We start from the raw sequence: 23785 nt of genomic DNA, 5'->3' as shown, positions 1-23785 counted from the left end.
GAAAAGTAACAAGAAGAGATGACTCCTATTCTAGAGTGCTAGTTCCTGCCTGTCTCGTGATTATAGCCACTATAGGAGCAATGAATTGTTATGATACTAAGTGAATTGCTTAAGATTATGTGGCCAGGCAGAATCAGGATAAAATTTAGGACTTTGGATTGCTAGGCCCACATTTCCAATATTATATCATTGCCTTTGCTATCAGCGCTAATCTCCACACTTTTTAAAAAAATCTCCACACTTTTAATTCACATAGATATTTAATTTTTAAAATAAAAATATAAACAAAAAGATCATTCTTTAACAGACCAACTTTTATGATTTGCTTTCAATACTGATCACCATTTATTTGGTCTTAGCCTAGAAATATAATCTCGCAGCATCTCTATATACAATTTGGGTATAATAAATATACAGACACATTGAAAAATGTGTATAATAACATACACTAAAATGTGCACATATATTTAATTTACACATATATACTAGACACAAAGATGTACACGTTTACATCTAAACATGCAATCTAATGTATGCTAAAACTTACATTTAATTTGCACACATATGCTATACATAGGTATACACTGCCATACATATTTATGTGTAAACACATACACACACTTTTCACTGCACACACCCATTTAAGTCCTTGTGGTAAGCCATAACTAAGCTTGATTTCCCCCTCCTTTTTTTTTTTTTTTTTTTTTTTTGGTTAAAGATTTTATTTATTTATTTGACAGAGAGAGACACAGCAAGAGAGAGAACACAAGGAGGGATAATGGGAGAGGGAGAGGCAGGCTTCCCGCTGAGCAGGGAGCCAGATGCAGGGCTTAATCCCAGAACCCTGAGACCATGACCTAAGCTGAAGGCAGACACTTAATGGCTGAGCCACACAGGCGCCCCTCCAATGCCCTTTCTTAATTAACTACCTCAACCTACCAACACCAAAACAATAAAAAAAAATTTGTCCAGCTGCAAATGACCTACATAAAGAAAAATATGTACATTTGTATGTATGATTATTACAGTATGTATTTACAGCATACTTCATTCCCCAAAATGGGAATGAGAAATATAAACTAGATAAAGAAGGGCAAAAAGCAATTAGAGTAAATAATTGTATTTATTCCATTGGTTATATCCAAACAAGGCAGAACTTCCATTTTATCTGTATTGCAACATCCCAATTAAAAAATTGCCAATTCTTTTGCCAAACTGGATAGTTTGCTAATTAAATGCTCAAGGAAAAGATTTCTTGAGAAATGCTCTGTTACGACTGCATCAAACATCTTTTCCAAAATGTGTGTGCCTTTCAAGAGCACCAAATAATTTTAGTTTAACATGATCATTGAATGTCTAATGTTCTCAGGAAAAAAAAAAATCAAAGTTGGAAGAAGTAATTAAAACCAGATCCTGAGTCAGTACATCTGAGACTCCAGACACTTAATCTGCATGTGCTGTGGTTTCCAGTAAAACACTAAAATGAGGTAATTTTTTATTCTTATTATGGGCATGACTCTTGCAAAACCTAACCAGGGTAAAAATGTTTATCTCATTTTTTCTTAAATCATCAGGTTGAATATAAGTTTCAATGCCTTGTGCTAAAAACAGAATCTCCTATATTTACCTTTAAGAAGTAACAAGAAAGTGAATTCTTGATAAATTGTAGATAATCTAAATATCTCAATGCAATCACCTTATCTGACTCCCTTCTCTTTTATAAATCCAAATAAGGAATTGTGAAATTGGTTATGTGTCATCTTCTCCTTTTACCTTCCTTGTCTCATCTCTTTTTGGACTTAATAATTGGGCTGGAAGAGGCACAGAGGAAAAAGATTATTATATGCCCAGAAATGTGAACCCGGGAATCTTGGAAGGGTAAAATTGGTTAACAGCCACAACACACACACACACACACACACACACACACACACACACAAGCAGGGAGGACAAAATGAGATAATGAAAAAGAGGAAAAATTTTTTCATGAACTTGAATAGCTGATCTTGTGTAACTAATAATTAAATAATATGTAACTCCCATGCTCCTGTTTTCCCCCTTTTTATTTTCTCTTTTAGATGAAAAATATATATCAATTTTTAAAAGATCACATCTTTTTAAAAATTTTATTTATTTATTTGACAGACAGAGATCACAAGTAGGCAGAGAGGCAGGCAGAGAGAGAGAGCGAGGGAAGTAGGCTCCCCGCTGAGCAGAGCGCCCCATGCGGGACTCGATCCCAGGACCCTGGGATCATCACCTGAGCCGAAGGCAGAAACTTTAACCCAACTGAGCCACCCAGGCGCCCCAAGATCACATTTTTTTCACTAATCTGTATGATTGTGTGATTAGCATATGGAAGAGGTGCTTTTATCTAAAATCTAAGAGTACCTGGAACCCATAGAGTCAAGAAGAAATGACAGAAAGCACCGGCTTCCTAATACTTAGCCTCTTATTTTGATCAGTACTTTCTCATCCCAAGGAACGTTTTAAAGAATCCGTTAGTAAGTGGTGTAAATTAAGAGGCCCTGTCATCACTGTGATAGGTTTCAGTACTACTTAATGATTTGTGGTTAGTGGTCAAATGTAATTGATCACCATATAAGAAATATAACACAATATTAGAATTGTTAACATGTTTTATCTTAATAAACCTTTATTCTATCACCTTGTCAAAGACCTTTTAAAAGCCTGACTAGATCATATTCATGGATAAGATTTTATGTAAATGTATGTTTAAATTTAAAGGAACTGCAGTAGGGTGAATCATTGTGTAAGCTTAGAAGAAATTTTCAGCTTTTTCTCCTAGTAGATTTCAGGCATGTAAGTGTTTTGTAGCCCCTTTGGGTACTGTAGAGTTAAAATCTTGTCCTACGTGAAATTTGTTAGTCTTCTCTGGGATTTTGCTTTGAAGGATATGATTTCTTCTCTTTAACTCTTTGTACAGTTGAATACACACTAGGCAGATTCTTTGGGAACTTGTTAGAACCTTAGCACCCAGAGTCTGAAGGTGAGAAAAAAATGGCATTGCTTGACACTAGTTCCTCTTAAAGGAGATTTCTTTTTTTTTTTTTTTAATTTTATTTTTTATAAACATATATTTTTATCCCCGGGGGTACAGGTCTGTGAATCGCCAGGTTTACACACTTCACAGCACTCACCCCAGCACATACCCTCCCCAATGTCCATAACCCCACCTCCCTCTCCCTACCCCCACCCTCAGCAACCCTCAGTTTGTTTTGTGAAATTAAGAGTCACTTATGGTTTGTCTCCCTTCCAATTCCATCTTGTTTCATTTATTCTTCTCCTATCCCCTTAACCCCTCCATGTTGCATCTCTACTTCCTCATATCAGGGAGATCATATGATAGTTGTCTTTCTCTGATTGACTTATTTCGCTAAGCATGATACCCTCTAGTTCCATCCACGTCGCCGCAAATGGCAAGATTTCATTTCTTTTGATGGCTGCATAGTATCCCATTGTGTATATATACCAAATCTTCTTTATCCATTCGTCTGTTGATGGACATCTAGGTTCTTTCCATAGTTTGGCTATTGTAGACATTGCTGCCATAAACATTTGGGTGCACGTGCCCCTTCGGATCACTACGTTTGTATCTTTAGGGTAAATACCCAGCAGTGCAATTGCTGGGTCATAGGGTAGTTCTATTTTCAACATTTTGAGGAAGTTCCATGCTGTTTTCCAGAGTGGTTGCACCAGCTTGCATTCCCACCAACAGTGTAGGAGGGTTCCCCTTTCTCTGCATCCTTGCCAGCATCTGTTGTTTCCTGACTTGTTAATTTTAGCCATTCTGACTGGTGTGAGGTGGTATCTCATTGTGGTTTTGATTTGTATTTCCCTGATGCCGAGTGATATGGAACACTTTTTCATGTGTCTGTTGGCCATCTGGATGTCTTCTTTGCAGAAATGTCTGTTCATGTCCTCTGCCCATTTCTTGATTGGATTATTTGTTCTTTGGGTGTTGAGTTTGCTAAGTTCTTTATAGATTTTGGACACTAGCCCTTTATCTGATATGTCATTTGCAAATATCTTCTCCCATTCTGTCAGTTGTCTTTTGGTTTTGTTCACTGTTTCCTTTGCTGTGCAAAAGCTTTTGATCTTGATAAAATCCCAATAGTTCATTTTTGCCCTTGCTTCCGTTGCCTTTGGCGATGTTCCTAGGAAGATGTTGCTGCGGCTGACGTCGAAGAGGTTGCTGCCTGTGTTCTCCTCAAGGATTTTGATGGATTCCTTTCTCACATTGAGATCCTTCATCCATTTTGAGTCTATTTTCGTGTGTGGTGTAAGGAAATGATCCAATTTCATTTTTCTGCATGTGGCTGTCCAATTTTCCCAACACCATTTATTGAAGAGGCTGTCTTTTTTCCACTGGACATTCTTTCCTGCTTTGTCGAAGATGAGTTGACCATAGAGTTGAGGGTCTATTTCTGGGCTCTCTATTCTGTTCCATTGATCTATGTGTCTGTTTTTGTGCCAGTACCATGCTGTCTTGATGATGACAGCTTTGTAATAGAGCTTGAAGTCCGGAATTGTGATGCCACCAACTTTGGCTTTCTTTTTCAATATTCCTTTGGCTATTCGAGGTCTTTTCTGGTTCCATATGAATTTTAGGATTATTTGTTCCATTTCTTTGAAAAAAATGGATGGTACTTTGATAGGAATTGCATTAAATGTGTAGATTGCTTTAGGTAGCATAGACATTTTCACAATATTTATTCTTCCAATCCAGGAGCATGGAACATTTTTCCATTTCTTTGTGTCTTCCTCAATTTCTTTCATGAGTACTTTATAGTTTTCTGTGTATAGATTCTTAGTCTCTTTGGTTGGGTTTATTCCTAGGTATCTTATAGTTTTGGGTGCAATTGTAAATGGGATGGACTCCTTAATTTCTCTTTCTTCTGTCTTGTTGTTGGTGTAGAGAAATGCAACTGATTTCTGTGCATTGATTTTATATCCTGACACTTTCCTGAATTCCTGTACAAGTTCTAGCAGTTTGGGAGTGGAGTCTTTTGGGTTTTCCACATATAGTATCATATCATCTGCGAAGAGTGATAGTTTGACTTCTTCTTTGCCAATTTGGATGCCTTTAATTTCCTTTTGTTGTCTGATTGCTGAGGCTAGGACTTCTAGTACTATGTTGAATAGCAGTGGTGATAACGGACATCCCTGCCGTGTTCCTGACCTTAGCGGAAAAGCTTTCAGTTTTTCTCCATTGAGAATGATATTTGCGGTGGGTTTTTCATAGATGGCTTTGATAATATTGAGGTATGTGCCCTCTATCCCTACACTTTGAAGAGTTTTGATCAGGAAGGGATGCTGTACTTTGTCAAATGCTTTTTCAGCATCTATGGAGAGTTATCATATGGTTCTTGTTCTTTCTTTTATTAATGTGTTGTATCACATTGATTGATTTGTGGATGTTGAACCAGCCTTGCAGCCCTGGAATAAATCCCACTTGGTCGTGGTGAATAATCCTTTAAATGTACTGTTGAATCCAATTGGCTAGTATTTTGGCGAGAATTTTCGCATCTGTTTCATCAAGGATATTGGTCTGTAGTTCTCTTTTTTGATGGGATCCTTGTCTGGTTTTGGGATCAAGGTGATGCTGGCCTCATAAAATGAGTTTGGAAGTTTTCCTTCCATTTCTATTTTTTGGAACAGTTTCAGGAGAATAGGAATTAGTTCTTCTTTAAATGTTTGGTAGAATTCCCCTGGGAAGCCATCTGGCCCTGGGCTTTTGTTTGTTTGGAGATTTTTGATGACTGTTTCAATCTCCTTACTGGTTATGGGTCTGTTCAGGCTTTCCATTTCTTCCTGGTTCAGTTGTGGTAGTTTATACGTCTCTAGGAATGCATCCATTTCTTCCAGATTGTCAAATTTGTTGGCGTAGAGTTGCTCATAGTATGTTCTTATAATTGTCTGTATTTCTTTGGTGTTTGTTGTGAACTCTCCTCTTTCATTCATGATTTTATTTATTTGGGTCCTTTCTCTTTTCTTTTTGATAAGTCTGGCCAGGGGTTTATCAATCTTATTAATTCTTTCAAAGAACCAGCTCCTAGTTTCGTTGATTTGTTCTATTGTTTTTTTGGTTTCTATTTCATTGATTTCTGCTCTGATCTTTATGATTTCTCTTCTCCTGCTGGGTTTAGGGTTTCTTTCTTGTTCTTTCTCCAGCTCCTTTAGGTGTAGGGTTAGGTTGTGTACCTGAGACCTTTCTTCTTTCTTGAGAAAGGCTTGTACCGCTATATATTTTCCTCTCAGGACTGCCTTTGTTGTGTCCCACAGATTTTGAACAGTTGTGTTTTCATTATCATTTGTTTCCATGAATTTTTTCAATTCTTCTTTAATTTTACTGGTTGACCCATTCATTCTTTAGAAGGATGCTGTTTAGTCTCCATGTATTTGGGTTCTTTCCAAATTTCCTCTTGTGATTGAGTTCTAGCTTTAGAGCATTGTGGTCTGAAAATATGCAGGGAATGATCCCAATCTTTTGATACCGGTTGAGACTTGATTTAGGACCAAGAATGTGATCTATTCTGGAGAATGTTCCATGTGCACTACAGAAGAATGTGTATTCTGTTGCTTTGGGATGAAATGTTCTGAATAGATCTGTGATGTCCATCTGGTCCAGTGTGTCATTTAAGGCCTTTATTTCCTTGTTGATCTTTTGCTCGGATGATCTGTCCATTTCAGTGAGGGGAGTGTTAAAGGCCCCTACTATTATTGTATTATTGTCGATGTGTTTCTTTGATTTTGTTATTAATTGCTTTATATAGTTGGCTGCTCCCACATTAGGGGCATAGATATTTAAAATTGTTAGATCTTCTTGTTGGACAGTTCCTTTGAGTATGATATAGTGTCCTTCCTCATCTCTTATTATAGTCTTTGGCTTAAAATCTAATTGATCTGCTATAAGGATTGCCACTCCTGCTTTCTTCTGATGTCCATTAGCATGGTAAATTCTTTTCCACCCCCTCACTTTAAACCTGGAGGTGTCTTTGGGTTTAAGATGAGTTTCTTGTAGGCAACATATAGATGGGTTTTGTTTTTTTATCCATTCTGATACCCTGTGTCTTTTGATTGGGGCATTTAGCCCATTAACATTCAGGGTAAGTATTGAGAGATATGAATTTAGTGCCATTGTATTGCCTGTAAGGTGACTGTTATTGTATATTGTCTCTGTTTCTTTCTGATCTACTACTTTTAGGGTCTCTCTTTGCTTAGAGGACCCCTTTCAATATTTCCTGTAGAGCTGGTTTGGTGTTTGCAAATTCTTTCAGTTTTTGTTTGTCCTGGAAGCTTTTAATCTCTCCTTCTATTTTCAATGATAGCCTAGCTGTATATAGTATTCTTGGCTGCATGTTTTTCTCATTTAGTACTCTGAATATATCATGCCAGCTCTTTCTGGCCTGCCAGGTCTCTGTGGATAAGTCTGCTGCCAATCTTTTTACCATTGTATGTTACAGACTTCTTTTCCCGGGCTGCTTTCAGGATCTTTTCTTTGTCACTAAGACTTGTAAATTTTACTATTAGGTGATGGGGTGTGGACCTATTCTTATTGCTTTTGAGGGGGGTTCTCTGAACCTCCTGGATTTTGATGCTTGTTCCCTTTGCCATATTGGGGAAATTCTCTCCAATAATTCTCTCCAATATGCCTTCTGCTCCCCTCTCTGTTTCCTCTTCTTCTGGAATCCCAATTATTCTAATGTTGTTTCGTCTTATGGTGTCACTTATCTCTCGAATTCTCCCCTTGTGGTCCAGTAGCTGTTTGTCCCTCTTTTGCTCAGCTTCTTTATTCTCTGTCATTTGGTCTTCTAGATCGCTAATTCTTTCTTCTGCCTCATTTATCCTAGCAGTGAGAGCCTCCATTTTTGATTGCACCTCATTAATAGCTTTTTTGATTTCAACTTGGTTCGATTTTAGTTCTTTTATTTCTCCAGAAAGGGCTTTTATATCTCCCGAGAGGGTTTCTCTAATATCTTCCATGCCTTTTTCGAGCCCAGCTAGAACCTTGAGAATCGTCATTCTGAACTCTAGATCTGACCTATTACCAATGTCTGTATTGATTAGGTCCTTAACCTTTGGTACTGCCTCTTGTTCTTTTTTTGTGTGTGTGGTGAATTTTTCCACCTTGTCATTTTGTCCAGATAAGAGTATATGAAGGAGCAAGTAAAATACTAAAAGGGTGGCAACAACCCCAGGAAAATATGCTTTAGCCAAATCAGAAGAGATCCCAAATCGTGAGGGGGGAGAAAGGGGATAAAAAGGGGTTCAGAAGAAAAAAAAAAAAAAAGAAAAAAAAAGAAACTATTAAAAAAAGAAAGCCGATAAAAAATATAAAAAGGAAAATATATATATATATATATATATATATATATATATATATATTAGATAAACTATTTAAAAAACGTTAAAAAAAGAAAACGGTAAAAGTTAAAAAAATTTAGCAGAAGAGGAGAAAAAAAAATTGAAAAGAGAAAAAAAAAATTAAATTAACTGCAAGGCTAAAGAATCATGGGGAGAAAGCCATGAGTTCCATGCTTTGCTTTCTTCTCCTCTGGAATTCCGCCGCTCTCCTTGGTATTGAAACTGCACTCCTTGGTAGGTGAACTTGGTCCTGGCTGGGTTTCTCGTTGATCTTCTGGGGGAGGGTCCTGTTGTAGTGATTCTCAAGTGTCTTTGCCCCAGGTGGAGTTGCACCGCCCTTACCCGGGGCCGGGCTGAGTAATCCGCTCGGGTTTGCTGTGTTTGCTTTCGGGAGCTTTTGTTCCCTGAGCGCTTTCTGTAGAGGTCCGGAGGACGGGAGTGAAGATGGCGGCCTCCCAGTCTCTGGCCCGGAGGAGCCGAGAGCCCGGGGCCCCACTCCTCAGTGCGCCTCAGAGAACAGCGCCCAATGACTCCTGCCACCCTGGCCTCCGGCCGCGCTCCGAGCTGACCGAGCCTGCGACCGGTTCAAGGTAACCCGGAGCTGAGAGTCACTCCTCGGCTCTGTCTCTGTAGCCGGCTTCCCTGTTCTAATACCGGTAAGCTCTGCGACACTCAGACTCCCCCGATCCTTCTGTGACCCTGTGGGACCTGAGGCCATGCTGACCCCGCCTGGGCTTCACCCCAGTTAAGCTTCTGGAGCGATGTCCCTCAGCGGAACAGACTTTTAAAAGTCCTGATTTTGTGCTCCGTTGCTCTGCCGCTCGCCGGGAGCCGGCCCCTCCCCCCGCGGTCTATCTTCCCGTCGCTTTGGATTCACTTCTCCGCCAGTCCTACCTTGCAGAAAGTGTTTGATTTTCTGTTTCTGGAATTGCTGTTCTTCTTCTCTTCAATCTCCCGTTGGATTTATAGGTGTTTGCAATCTTTAAATAAGCTATTTAGCTGATCTCCCGCTACCTAAAGTAGTCTCAGCCTGCTACTTCTCCGCCATCTTGACTCCTCCTCCTCAAAGGAGATTTCTTAATGGTGTTACATTTTCCCCTTATGTACCACTAATTGCCCAGACATAATGAATTACAGCAAAAATAATTTGAAAACAAATTTGTTCCAGTAAGCCATGTTGTCAGTCACCCATTTAGAACAGGAATTTTCTGTTTCTACTCATATTTCCATAAAACTGTAGTTAGATTAGTTTACTGAGAAAGGTATAGGACGTTGGACAGTCATTAACCTCTCTCGGCCTTAATTTCTTCCCCTATAAAATTAGGGAGTTGGTTTAGATGGTTCTAGGATTCCTTCAGCTGCAAAACTCTGAAATTCTGTGCTAAAGTCTAGACCACCTTTTGACCCAGCATCCTCTATAGCTCACCATTTATATAATATTTTAACATTCTTCTGTGAGTCATGTTTGAAGTTCCTGTAATGTCCATTTCCAATTCACAGAAGAGAGCTTCAAGTTTGTGATACTCTGTAGAATTCTCAGCTATCAACTTGTGTTATCTTTCATAAATCCTTTTATCTCAGTAAGAGTTTCTTTGAAAAAAATTTTTTTCCTAGCTTTAGCCCTGAGTTTTTATAAGTGGTTGGGGTTTTTAACTCTCAGGACACATTAAATGGAGTTTCCTGTGTGTTTAACAGTTTGCACATTCCTAGGTTATTGGTTCTCTTTAAAAGTGTTACCTTCCATGATTTACTAATAGGTTACCAGATGTTGTCCTGGTTCAGTACATGGATAGACCTATGATTGTGGTTTTTCTTCTTTTAATAGCACACTGAGATGCTTAATGTTGTAATAAATGTTACATTGAGGCTTGCTCACAATAGCTATTTTATGGCTCCTAGCACATCCCTCAAGACCAGATCTAGGAAATTTACCTTCTCATGAGCTCTTAAAGTACCAGTTGAGCACATAATCATCTATCCTATGCAATTACTTAGCTCGTGCTTTCTGTTATGGTAAAACATGCTACCCACTGTGTTTGAGTATCTGAAGTTCCTAATTGTTAAGTACCTGGTATAATTTTCCAAACTCTCCCAATTTTCATGGTTAGATTATATAACATTTTTATCTACAGAATATTTTCCTTATAGGAGAAGACTTTTACCACATTTCATTTCATCTTTCTCCAAGTGAAATGTCTACCTATCCTTATTTATCCCATAAGTCTAACATCGGGAAGGGAGAGTAGATAGGAAAAATAAGAAAACAAATTCTTTTAGTTACCTTAAGTTGTGGAGGCCTGTGTAAAGTCCAGGAGTTTATTTTGTCTTAACCAAGATCACATATGAGTTAATACATTTGCAATCCTCTTATTTTTTTCTACTATGACCTACAAAGTTTATTCAATTTGTGCCTAATTTTTAATCATAATTCTTTAACAGAAGACCTTTATTATCTTACCGTAATTCCGACATCGGTGATTTTATAACACTCAGATAGAGAAAGTTCCTTTAATTTTTTATGTCTGGAAAGTATCATCAAACCCTAAAAATATTTAATATAAAGATCACTTTGTGATTATAATTTAGGCAGTATATTTCTAATATATTATATCTAATATATTATATCTAAATATATTTAACATATATTAAATATATGTTATATATAATATAATATTAAATATATATTATATATTATAATATATATTATTAAATATTATATATTAATCGAAATATATACCAATATATTATATCTAAAAATATTTAATATAAAGATCACTTTGTGATTATAATTAGTATATTTCTAATAAAATAACAACCATTTATGTAAACTAAAAATAATAGTTTCTGTCTTATATTTCTTTACACTTTAATTATAAAATCACTTTGGCTAGACAACATTATTAAATAAAAATTTCAGATTGTCTCTAATGTTTTGTAAGAAGTATGACAGAATCTTCGTGAGACAAGGGAAAGAAGAGCAAAAATAAACTATCAGGACTACATAAAAATAAAAAGCTTCTGCACAGCAAAGAAAACAACCAACAAAACTAAAAGGCAACCTACTAAATAGGAGAAGATATTTGCAAATGACTTAGCCAATAAAGGGTTAATAACCAAAATATATAAAGAACTTATACAAATCAGCACCTAAAAGATGAATAATCCAATTTAAAAATGGGCAGAAGACCTGAACAGACATTTCTCCAAAGAAGACATCCGGATGGCTGACAGACACATGATCATCATCACCCATCAGGGAAATGCAAATCAAAACTACAATGAGGTATCACCTCACACCTGTCAAAATGACTACAATCAAAAACATAAGAAACAACAAGTGTTGGTGAGGATGTGGAGAAAAAGGAACCCTCTTGCCCTGTTGGTGGGAATACAAACTGGTGCAGTCACTGTGGAAAACAGTGTGAAGTTTCCTCAAAAAATTAAAAATAGGACTACCCTGTGATCCAGCAATTACAGTGCTGGGTATTTATCCAAATACAACAAGAGAAATTAAAAGGGATACATGCATTCATATGTATATAGCCAAATAATGGAAGCAGCCTGTCCATCAATAGATGGATGGATAAAGAAGGTGTATGTATGTGTATATATATACACATATATGTATATGTATACATACATATATCTAATATGCAATATAAATAGATATTATATATACATAATTTTAAAAAAAGATTTTATTTATTTATTTGAGAGAGAGACAGTGAGAGAGAGCATGAGCGAGGAGAAGGTCAGAGAGAGAAGCAGACTCCCCGTGGAGCTGGGAGCCCGATGCGGGACTCGATCCTGGGACTCCAGGATCATGACCTGAGCCGAAGGCAGTCGTCCAACCAACTGAGCCACCCAGGCGTCCCATATATATATACATAATTTTTAAAAGAATGGAATCTTGGGGCGCCTGGGTGGCTCAGTGGGTTAAAGCCTCTGCCTTCGGCTCAGGTCATGATCCCAGGGTCCTGGGATCGAGCCCCGCATCGGGCTCTCTGCTCCGCAGGGAGCCTGCTTCCTCCTCTCTCTCTCTCTCTCTCTCTGCCTGCCTCTCTGCCTACTTGTGATCTCTGTCTGTCAAATAAATAAATAAAATCTTTAAAAAAAAATAAAATAAAATAAAAATAAAAAAAATAAAAGAATGGAATCTTGCTATTTGCAACACCATGGATGGATCTAGAGAGTATAATGCTAAGCAAAATAAGTTAGTCATAGAAAGACAAATACTACATGATATCACTCATATGTAGAATTTAAGAAACAAACAAGCAGGGGTGCCTGAGTGGCTCAGTCAGTTAAGCAGCTGCCTTTGGCTGGGGTCATGATCCTGGGGTCCTGAGATGGAGCCCCATGTTGGGCTCCCTGGTCAGCAGGGAGTTGGCTTTTCCTTCTCCCTCAGCCTCTCCTCCCTAATTGTGTTCTCTCTCTCAAATAAACAAAATCTAAGAAGAAGAAAGAAAGAGAACCAAAGGAAAAAAAGAGACAAACCAAGAAATAGACTTTAACTATAGAAAACAAACTGATTACCAGAGTGATTGCCAAAGGGGAGGTGGGGGGATGGATGAAGTAGGTGATGGGATTAAGAAGTGCACTTGTGATGAGCGCGGGGTGATGTAAGGAGTTGTTGAATCACTGTAATGTACACCTGAAACTAATATAACACTATATTTTAACTATACTGGAATTAAAATTTTTTAAAATAGAAATATAAAAAAGAATAAAAAAGAGGGCATTAGCTACTTTTAAATTTTTCCTCCTCCTACCCCAGTACCTAGCATAGGAAGAAGGAAAAAAAAAGTGTGACAGAATCCCAGAACCAGAAAATTCCTTGTTTCCTGTGTCCAGGTACATATAATCTGAATCAATATAAACAAATCTTAAAGACCCCTAAACTTAAAACTTTATTTTGAAGACAGTTCATGTGGCCAATTAATCTATTTGTCAGTAAATTTTTGTTTATGCCTAACCTAAAAAATCTGACATCTTTAGCTCATTTTATTATGTTTAATTGCTTGGAAAGGGAACAGATCTTTATATAAAGGCCTACAGACAAATAATCATTCATCAGTAGCCTACCTTTTCCATTTAAAAGCTTTGTTTCTTTTTATTTAAAAAAAATGACTGTACTTTTTGGTTCTTAAATTTTTTAGTATGTGGTTCTGCTGTTCCATTTCTCAGTACTTTCCCCACTAAACTGGGGGAACTGACGAATATGATCACTTTTATTACACTTCCAATGAGGTGGACAAGGGCAATTGCCTCTCATTCTATGGTCCCAGAGCTGCCAGACAGAAACAATACCAGAAATGGTACATTGGTTTGTCCTTTTAAAATTTTATTTGTAGGACTGGTTTACATTTAGTGATCTTAAATACAACACTTGGACCATAATTGAAAATGGTTTATGAAAATATTATATCCTGTTTTTTTCACTGATGCATTTATTAGGCCTTTTCATTTAAAAAAAAAAAAAATCCAGGTCAGGGAAAGAAGTGCTTGACAATCTTTAATTGAAGCCACTGTTTAAATTGCAATTTCTAATTTCTTTTAATGCTTTTTACACCATCCAAAAATAAAGTCACTCCACTCATTTTAAAATTTTTATTGCAAATGTGGATTCTTTTGTTAGGAACACATTATGTTTTCTGCCTCCTTGTTTCAAAACAAAAAATTACTAAGCCCTGTGGAGCCAGCAGATGTGGTCTAGGTTCCAGATGTAGATGCTATTTTATTCATGTTAGAAGAATTGGAATTTAGATATTCCAACAGAAACCAAATTGTTTAAACAAAAATAATAAGAAATGCAAGGCTTGTCTCATTGCTCTATACCTCATAATAGCTAAAAGTATTTTATTAGCTTATGGAGAATTTGTCCTATGAAACTATCTCTGGAGTTTTCACTTTTTTTTTTTCTACTTTCATATAGTTAGAATTTTAAAAAATGAACTGGAAATGAGGTATACTTGCTAAGTATAACATTTGTCCGAGTTCTCTTTACTACTTTATTCAAGATTACTAAAAGTTAGTATTAAAATAGAAGATTATATTTCATTACTACAATTGTTCACTAAAACATATGGCCTCAAAATTTAATTAATTAACATAATTAACCATTAGCTTAATGCAAATCAAAACCACAATGAAATATCACTACATATATATGATGATGGTTATACTTAAAAAAGACAGATAAGGAAAATCCAGTCTGGCAGTTCTTCAAAAAACTAAACATAAAGTTACCATATGACCTAGCAATTCTACTCCTAGAAATATACCTGAGAAATGAAAAAAAAATATGTCAATACAAAAAAACTTGTACTCGAATGTTCCATAGCAGCATTATTCATAATAATAAAAAAAAGGAACAAGCCAAATGCTTATCAACTGGTGAAAGGATAAATAAAATGTGTTATATCCATAAAATGGAATATTATTTAGCAATAATCAAGTATGATGCATATGACTATATAGATAAACATTTACATGAGTAAAAGAAACCAAACCCAAAAGGCCACGAATTGTTTGATTCCACTTATTTGAAAAGTCCAGAATAGGCAAGTACTTAGAACCAAAAAGCAGATTAGTCATTGCCTAGGCTGGGCTGGACAGTGGGTTGGGGCTAGGGAATGACTGCTTGTGGGAAGGGAGCTTCATTCTGAAGTGATGAAAACGTTCTGGAATTTGATTGTGGTGATGATTGCCTAACTCGATCATCAATATACTAAAAACCACTAAATTGTACACTTTGAATTCTTGGGGTTTACAGTATGTCAGTCATCTCAGTAAAGATGTTTGTAAAAATTGACTGATCTAGTAATCGTATAGCTAAATACAAATTAAAAATAGTCCTACAGCATCTCTCAGTCCAAGATGAACACAGAAGTTTCTCAGACCTGGACGGCCAGTGTATTAGCAAAACAGGGAGCAAGAGATGTCATCATGCTAATGTGCCAGACAAGTTATCACAGGGCCTGGATGCTCTAAGTAAACACAACTTTGCAACTGAGCAGCAGCAATTCTAAGCCAGCTGGAGGCCTCCACTGAAAACTGCAGAGTGCAAGTGTGGAATGCCAGCGTCTCAGAATAAGTGAAAGACTATTTCAGTCAATGGGATTCAGTTTTCAATGGCTTTTTGACTCAGAAGCTTTTCAGATTCATGACCTAAAGAATATTAGAGCCAGCTAGGTAAAATGTAATACTTGGCCCCACGAGGTTCATAATGCCCCAAATCAGGTGTTCTCTGAAACACTTGTTAAGTGCTTGGGATCAAAGTCCTGGAGGTGCCAAACTTCTGCTTCTAGAAGGGATGGAAAGAGGAGTACGGGAAGATAAGTCCAAAATAAGGAGGAATGAGGAATCAACAAAAGGGAGTGACGGGGCTTCCCTGGGGCAAAGGGCAGGTGGATCCTTCTTTTTACAGATGTTGTAACCAAGAAAATGTAAATCCTCCTGAAGCTCCTTCAAAAGTCAGCCAGACTCATGAATGTTTTGCTGGAAAGGTTTTGGTTTATTTTCCCCAAGTATAGGAAGGGAATAAGTTGTAGTTGGGTGAAACACAGAGGAAAGCTACTGTCATGGTAGGCAGGATTGCAGGTTGTATGAGAATGCAAGCCCCAGGAGCTCTCAAGAATCCTAAGGAGCAGTTTACCCCTCCACAGGCCATGGAGCTGAGGGATTGGGATCTGAGGGGCTTAGGAATTCCTAATAATTGGTTTATATTACAGCTCTGGTATCAGGTCCACAGAACAGAGCATCAGGACATAAGACTCAAAAGAAAGCAGGCATCAAGTCCCAAGAGACTTGTACATTATTCTAAAGAATTTGGACTTCATTCCGTGCAACAGAGTTAAACAAAGTGACTCTGTTTATAGTACATAAGTGACATACATAATGCAAAAAAGAAGGAGCAGGTGTTTCAAGAAAGGTATGAGGACCACAGAGCAGGGCCTGGTGGTTTAGAAATTTCCATGGAGGAAGGGGAATTTGAATTGAGCCTCAAAGACAAGTAAGATTTTGACAAGCAAAATAAGGAGAATTTTGGGGCTGAGGAAACAGCATGAACAAAGACTTTATTAGGAATGTGTGAATTGTTTGGGAAGTAGTTCAGTTTAGGGTCACTGGAAGTTGTGGGAGGGAACACTGAACCCTGCCAGGAACAGCTCCACGTACATAAGACATTTCAGAGGAAACAAATCCTTGAAAACTGTTCTCCCCCATGCCCCCCATTTTACATCTGGAATGATTTAGCTGAGGTAGATAGACATCAGCCATGAACTAGTTACCAAATGTTGGAATGGGTGTGTGTGTGTATGTGTGTGTGTGTGTGTGTGTGTGTTTAGCATATAGTTGAGTCATAACACCTATATTCTCTTCACCTAAACTCACTGATTGTAAACATTTGCTGCCTTTGCTTAATTATTGTGTGTGTACGAACATACATTGATTTTTAATATATCTGTGAATAGTTTTATATGTATACATGTCATATACATAATATATATATTTTGTCTATATATACATATTCTTGAAGCATTTTTCTTAAAACTTAGAAGTGTAAGTTTTACACTTAGAAGTGTATACTTCTAAGTTCCCTTCACCTAATTTGCCCATTCCCCACTTCCCTCCCCTCTGAACAAACCACCAGTTCTCTGCATTCATGTTTGAGGTTTTGTTTGTTAATTTGTTTTATTTTTAAGACTCTACATGTAAGTGAAATCATGGTATTTGTTTTTATTGAACTTATTTTACTTAGTGTAATATCTTGTAGGCCCATCCACGTTGCCGCAAATAGCAAGAGCTCATTTTTTTTATAGCTGAGTAATATTTCTGTGTGTGTGTGTGTGTGTGTGTGTGTGTGTATTCCACTATGTGTGGAACATTCTTTATACATCTACTGAATACTTGGGTTGCTTCCATATCTTGGCTGTTATAAAAAATGCTGCAGTAAGTATAGAGGTGCATATCTTTTCAAATAATGTTTTCATTTTCTTTGAGTAGATAGCCAATAATGAAATTGTTGGATTGTATGGTATTTCTATTTTTAATTTTTTGAGGAAACTCCACACTACTTTCCACAGTGGCTGCACCATTTACATGCCCACATGGCAACAGTGCAGAAGAGTTCTCTTTTTTCTACATCCTTATCCATACTTATTATTTCTTTTCTTTATGATACTAGCCATCCTGACAGGTATGAGGTGATATCTCATTGTGGTTTTGGTTTGCATTTCCCTGGTGATTAGTAATGTTGAGCATCTTTTCATATGTCTGTTAGCCATCTTTATGTTTCTTTGGAAAATGTCTATTCAGGTCCTTTGCCCATTTTTCCATTGGATTCATTGGGTTTTTTTGGTGTTGAGTTGTGTAAGTTCTTTATATATTTTACATATTAACCCCTTATCTGATATATCGTTTGCAAATATCTTCTCTCATTCTCTAGGTGAACTTTTGTTTTGTTCATGGTTTCCTTTGCTCTCCAAAGCTTTTTATTTTGGTGTAGTCCCAACAGTTTATTTTTGCTTTTGTTTCTCTTACCTGAAGAAACATATTCATAAATATGTCTCTATGGCTGATGTCCAAGAGATTACTGCCTATGCTTTCTTTCAGAAGTTTTATGGTTTCAGGTTTCACATTTAGGTCTTTACTCCATTTTGACTTTACTTTTATATATGGTTAAGAAAGTGATCCAATTTCATTCTTTTGCCTTTTTTATAGCTCCCCAGTTTTCCCAACATCCTTTATTGAAAAGACTTTTTCCCCATAGTATAGTCTTGCCTCCTTTGTCATGAATTAATTACTATTAAGTGTAGTTTTACTTCTAGACTTTCTATCCTGTTCCATTGATCACTATGTCTCTTTTTGTCAAGAAGCATACTCTTTTTTTTTTTTCTTAAAGATTTTATTCATTCACTTGACAGAGATCACAAGTAAGCAGAGAGGCAGGTAGAGAGAGAGGTGGGGAAACAGGCTCCCTGCTGAGCAGAGAGTCCGATGCGGGGCTTGATCCCAGGACCCTGGGATCATGACCGGAGCTGAAGGCAGAGGCCCCAACCCACTGAGCCACCCAGACGCCCCAAGAACCATACGCTTTTGCTTACCATAACTTTGTAGTTTATCTTAAAATCTGGGATTGTTATAACTCCAGCTTTATTCTTTCTCAAGATTGCTTTGGTGATTCAGAGTCTTTTGTTGTTCAAAAAAACCCTGTAGGATTATTTGTTTCAGTTCTTTGAAAAATACTATTGGTACCTTGATAGGGATTTCTTTTTTTTTTTTTTTTTTAAAGATTTTATTTATTTATTTGACAGAGAGAAATCACAAGTAAGCAGAGAGGCAGGCAGAGAGAGAGGAGGAAGCAGGCTCCCTGCTGAGCAGAAAGCCCGATGTGGGGCTCGAACCCAGGACCTGGGATCATGACCTGAGCCGAAGGCAGCGGCTTAACCCACTGAGCCACCCAGGCGCCCCTTGATAGGGATTTCATTGAATCTATAGATTGGTTGGGGTAATATGGATATTTTGACAGTATTAATTCTTTTAATCCATGAGCATTGTATACCTTCTTATTTGTTTGTGTCATCTGCAGTTTCTTTTATCATTGCTTTAAGTTTCCAGAGTACAGGTCTTTCACTTCCTTGATTGAATTTATTCCTAGGTATTTCATTCTTTTTCGTGGAATTGTAAACAGGATTATTTTCTTAATTTCTCTTTCTGCTACTTCATTATTAGTATATAGAAGCACAATAGCTTTCTGTATATTAATTTTGTATCCTGCAACTTTACTCAATTCATTTATTACTTCTAATAATCTTTCAGTGGAATCTTTAGAGTTTTCTATATACAGTGTTGTATCATGTGCAAATAGTGACAATCTTATTTTTTCCTTACCAATCTGGATACCTTCTATTTCTTTTTCTTGTCTGATTGCTATGGCTGGGTCTTCTAGTACTATGTTGAATAAAAGTGGTGGGAGTGGACATCCTTGTCTTGTTCTTCATCTTAGAGGAAAAGCTTGCAGTTTTTCACCATGGAATATGACAGTTCTGTATGTTTCTCATATATGGCCTTTATTATGTTGAGGTATGTTCCCTCTAAACTCACATTGTTGAAAATTTTCATCATGAACAGGTGTATTTTGTCAAAGGGTTTTCTACATTTATTAAGATGATCATATGGATTATATCCTTCCTCTTCTAAATGTGATGTATTGGGAGAGGGTGGTGGGGTTATGGACATTGGGAAAGGTATGTGCTATGGTGAGTGCTGTGAAGTGTGTAAACCTGGTGATTCACAGACCTGTACCCCTGGGGCTAATAATACATTATATGTTAATTAAAAAAATTAAAAATAAGAAGAAAACTAAATGTGATGTATCTCATTGATTGGTTTGCAAATATTAAACCATCCTTTTATCCCTGGTATAAATGTATCACTAAATTTAGGTTACTAATATTTTGTCAAGGATTTATACATCCATGTTCATCAGTGATATTAGCCTGTAGTCTTTTCTTCTTTTCTTTTTCTTTATTCCTTTCTTTCTTTCTTTCTTTCTTTCTTTCTTTCTTTCTTCCTTCCTTCCTTCCTTCCTTCCTTCCTTTCTTTCTTTCTTTCTTTGCAGTGTCTTTGTCTGGTTTTGGTATCAGGGTAATAGTGGCATCATAGAATGAATTTGGAAGTTTTCCTTCCCCTTCTATTTTTGGAATAGTTTGAGAAGAATAAATATTTTTGTTTGTTTGGTAGAATTCATCTGTGATGTCATCTTTTCTTGGGCTTTTGTTTGTTGGGAGTTTTTTGATTACCAATTCAATTTTATTAGTCAAAATCAGTCTGCTCAAAGTTTCTATTTCATCCTCATTCTGTTTTGGAAGATTGTAACTTTCTAGGAGTTTATTCATTTCTTCTAAGTTGTCCAATATGTTGGCATATAATGTTTCATAGTATTCTCTTATATCTGTATTGTTAGTTGCTCTTCTCTTTCATTTCTGGAAATATTTTAGTCCTCTCTCTTTTGTGATGTGCCTAGCTAAAAGTTTGTCAATTTTGGTTATCTTTTCAAAGAACCAGCTTTTGGTTTTGTTTTCTTTTCTATTGGGGGGGGTCTATTTCATTTAGTTCCACTCTATTCTTTATTATGTCCTTCCTTTTACTAACTTTGGCCTTTCTTTATTCATCTTAGTCTAATTCCTTTAGGTGTAATGTAGATTCTTTATTTGAGATTTTTCTTGTTTTTAGGTACATCTGTATCACTATAAACTTCTCTCTTAGAACTACTTTTGCTGCATCCCAAAGATTTTGGACTGTTGTGTTTTCATTCTCATTTGTCTCCATGTATTTTTTAATTTTCTCTTCTTCATTGACCAATTGGTTGTTCAGTAGCATGTTGTTTAGCCTCCATGCATTTGTGGGTTTTTAGTTTTTTTAAAGAATACCATTCTTTTTTTTTTTTTAAGATTTTATTTATTTATTTGACAGAAAGAGATCATAAGTAGGCAGAGAGGCAGGTAGAGAGAGAGGGAAGGAAGCAGGCTCCCTGCTGAGCAGAGAGCCCGATGCAGGGCTCGATCCCAAGCCCCTGAGATCATGACCTGAGCCGAAGGCAGAGGCTTAACACACTGAGCCACCCAGGTGCCCCATTTGTGGGGTTTTTTTAAGGTTTTTTTTCTAGTAGTTGATTTTTTTTCTTGTAATTGTAATTTTTTTCCTTATAATTTTCTTATAATTGTGTTCAGAAAAGATGCTTGATATGAATTCAATCTTCTTAAATTTATTGAGACTTGTTTTGTGGCCTAACATATGATCTATCCTAGAGAATGTTCTATGTGTATTTGAAAAAAATATATATATGTGTGTGTATTTTATGTATTTGAAAAAAAATACATATATAATTTTTATAATATAATTATAATATAATATATATATTATATAATTTATAATATAATATATAATATAATATAAAAATATAATTAAGAAAATACATTTGTCTTAAAAGACAAAATTTAAAGAAAAGAAAAAAGGCTTAAGACATTGACTTTTGGGGCACCTGGGTGGCTCAGTGGGTTAAAGCCTCTGCCTTGGGCTCAGGTCATGATCCCAGGTCCTGGGATCGAGCCCCACATCAGGCTCTCTGTTCAGCCGGACGCCTGCTTCCTCCTCTCTCTCTACCTGTCTCTCTGCCTATTTGTGATCTCTGTCTGTCAAATAAACAAATAAAATCTTTTAAAAAAAAAAAAAGACATTGACTTTTAAAGATCCCAGATCAATCACTACTTAGAATGTCTCACATTCTGGAATTGTCTGATTGTTCCTTAGGATTAGATTCTAGATTAAGAAAATTCTGCAAGAATACTACCTACTTTCTCTTGCATCCCTTTAGGAGGCACATACGTGGGGCGCCTGGGTGGCTCAGTGGGTTAAAGCCTGTGCCTTCAGCTCAGGTCATGATCCCGGGGTCCTGGGATCGAGCCCTGCATCGGGCTCTCTGCTCAGCAGGGAGCCTGCTTTCCCCCTCTCTCTGCCTGCCTTTCTGCATACTTGTGATCTCTCTCTCTCTCTCTCTCTCTCTCTCTGTTAAATAAATAAATAAAATCTTTAAAAAAAAAAAAAAAAGGAGGCACATACGTAAGGTGTCCCATTATTGGAGATGCTTTTACTCACTTGATTCAGGAGGTGGCTATACATCCTTCATTAGAGTATATTTTTACTCTTCATTTAATAAATAATCTGTGGTGTGATTCTTTGAGACCACAAGAATACTGTTTCCCAAAAACCTTTTTGTCAGTGGTTTTAGCATTAATTGGTGATCCTTGCCTAAATCGCTTATTTCATTGGGAGCTGCAAAATGCTGATTTTTCTCACTCTACCTTTCCTTCTGTATTTATTAGCTCTTTTCTACCTTTTCTACCATCATTTCTCTTCAGTTTTGCTGAATATTTTGGGAGGTATTTTGAATAAAATGACTATTTTAGACATAACAATTATTGCAGTTAATTTTTTGTGTTACCTTAACAATCTTTAAGTTTCTCCAAATTCCTGCTGAGCACATATACACGATACATTTACTGTTTTGGTTGGTGTGATTATGTTACTTGTTGGCAAAAGACAACACACCGAGGAAAACAAAAACACCAATATTTTGCCATATTATAGGACTGAATATTTGGTCATAATTTAAAAACAAATGAAACATATTTTATAAAGGAAACTGATGTGGATGAAACCTTATGAAACAAAGTTTAACATTCTGAAAGTAATTTATTCTTTAAAACTTGTAGATGGCTTTTTTTCTGAGACACTGTGTTTTTAGATAAAGTTTGGAAAGACGGTCTAGGAATATTAATATTAGAATAAAATACAGTGTAATTTATCTGACAGCCACATTACTACAGATCATCCTTGTTTATAGTATGTTTCAGTTTGAAACTGTCAACACTTTAATACAGGCACACTAGAAGAGTAAAGAAGCATACATAAACTTTATAATCTGTCCTGCATTTGATTAAAGAAACTATTTCTTAGAAAAAAACCTACATAAAATTACATAAGATTCATAGTTTGTTCAACTTTTAATTCATTTTTCTTGAATAGAGTTTAAAAGCAGTAGCTTGTAGGCTTTCAAATTAAAATACTAAAATAAATCTCTCTTCCACAATGGTAGATAAGCCATTGTAAAGATATGGAGAAAATATGAAAATATGACAAATGATTAATAACTACATTATTATAAGCAATTCATACAAATTGTAGAAGTACTGAGACCCCCAATGTATAAGTGAGTAAAGAATATCAATAGAAAATTCATATAAGATGAAATATAATTGCAATGATAAGCAGCACATATAGGACAAAATTATTAATATTATTGGGATTTTTTTAATGCAAATTCAAATAACAGTAAAGTTTTAATTCCTAGTTATTTTTGTGAAGTTAGAACAGGCACTACTGGTAAAGGGGTGTTAAGGCTACCAGATTTATTTTATTGCCAGTAGCAACATAAATTGCTACAACCCACAGGGAAAGCAAGTGGCCAAAACAACTAAATGTCCAGTTCAAAAGAAGAGAAAAATTGATGGGGGAAAAATTTATAACAACTTCCAAGTCAGGCCTGCTTGTCTTATTCCTGTTTTTACACTCAAACCTAGAATTGCTACTTTAAATATAATAGGACCTAGCTAAATATGTATCAAAAGAAAGAAGAAAGGGACAATGAAAAGAATGAATGAGTGAATGGATGAAATTTCTCAATATTTGTGAAAAGTAATTTAGAATAATTTGGAAAAACCTACACACACGTCCATTATTAAGTCTTTTCATACACCTACAAAGAATTATATAAAACATTAACACCAAGCTTAATTCTTTTACACAGACCGACGGTAGTTCTGGGCAGTTTACT

General features: G+C 36.3%; 2 protein-coding genes across 3 annotated transcripts in view; one reads left to right on the top strand and one right to left on the bottom strand.

Annotated features, from left to right (window-relative positions):
• The window catches only part of FBXL13 (F-box and leucine rich repeat protein 13), a 258167-nt gene that overhangs the window by 34106 nt on the left and 200276 nt on the right, over positions 1-23785 (bottom strand). Inside the window, exon 18 of the mRNA XM_047694145.1 lies at positions 10847-10930. Coding sequence (XP_047550101.1) covers positions 10847-10930 — 84 coding nt within the window. The remainder of the gene's footprint in view (positions 1-10846; positions 10931-23785) is intronic.
• Positions 1-23785, top strand: part of FAM185A (family with sequence similarity 185 member A) — a 156246-nt gene that overhangs the window by 95487 nt on the left and 36974 nt on the right. The gene's annotated exons all lie outside the window — the stretch shown is intronic.

Source organism: Lutra lutra, chromosome 11, assembly GCF_902655055.1.
Source record: "Lutra lutra chromosome 11, mLutLut1.2, whole genome shotgun sequence".
NCBI classification, from domain to species: Eukaryota; Metazoa; Chordata; class Mammalia; order Carnivora; family Mustelidae; genus Lutra; species Lutra lutra.
This window is presented reverse-complemented; position numbering and strand designations above follow the sequence as displayed.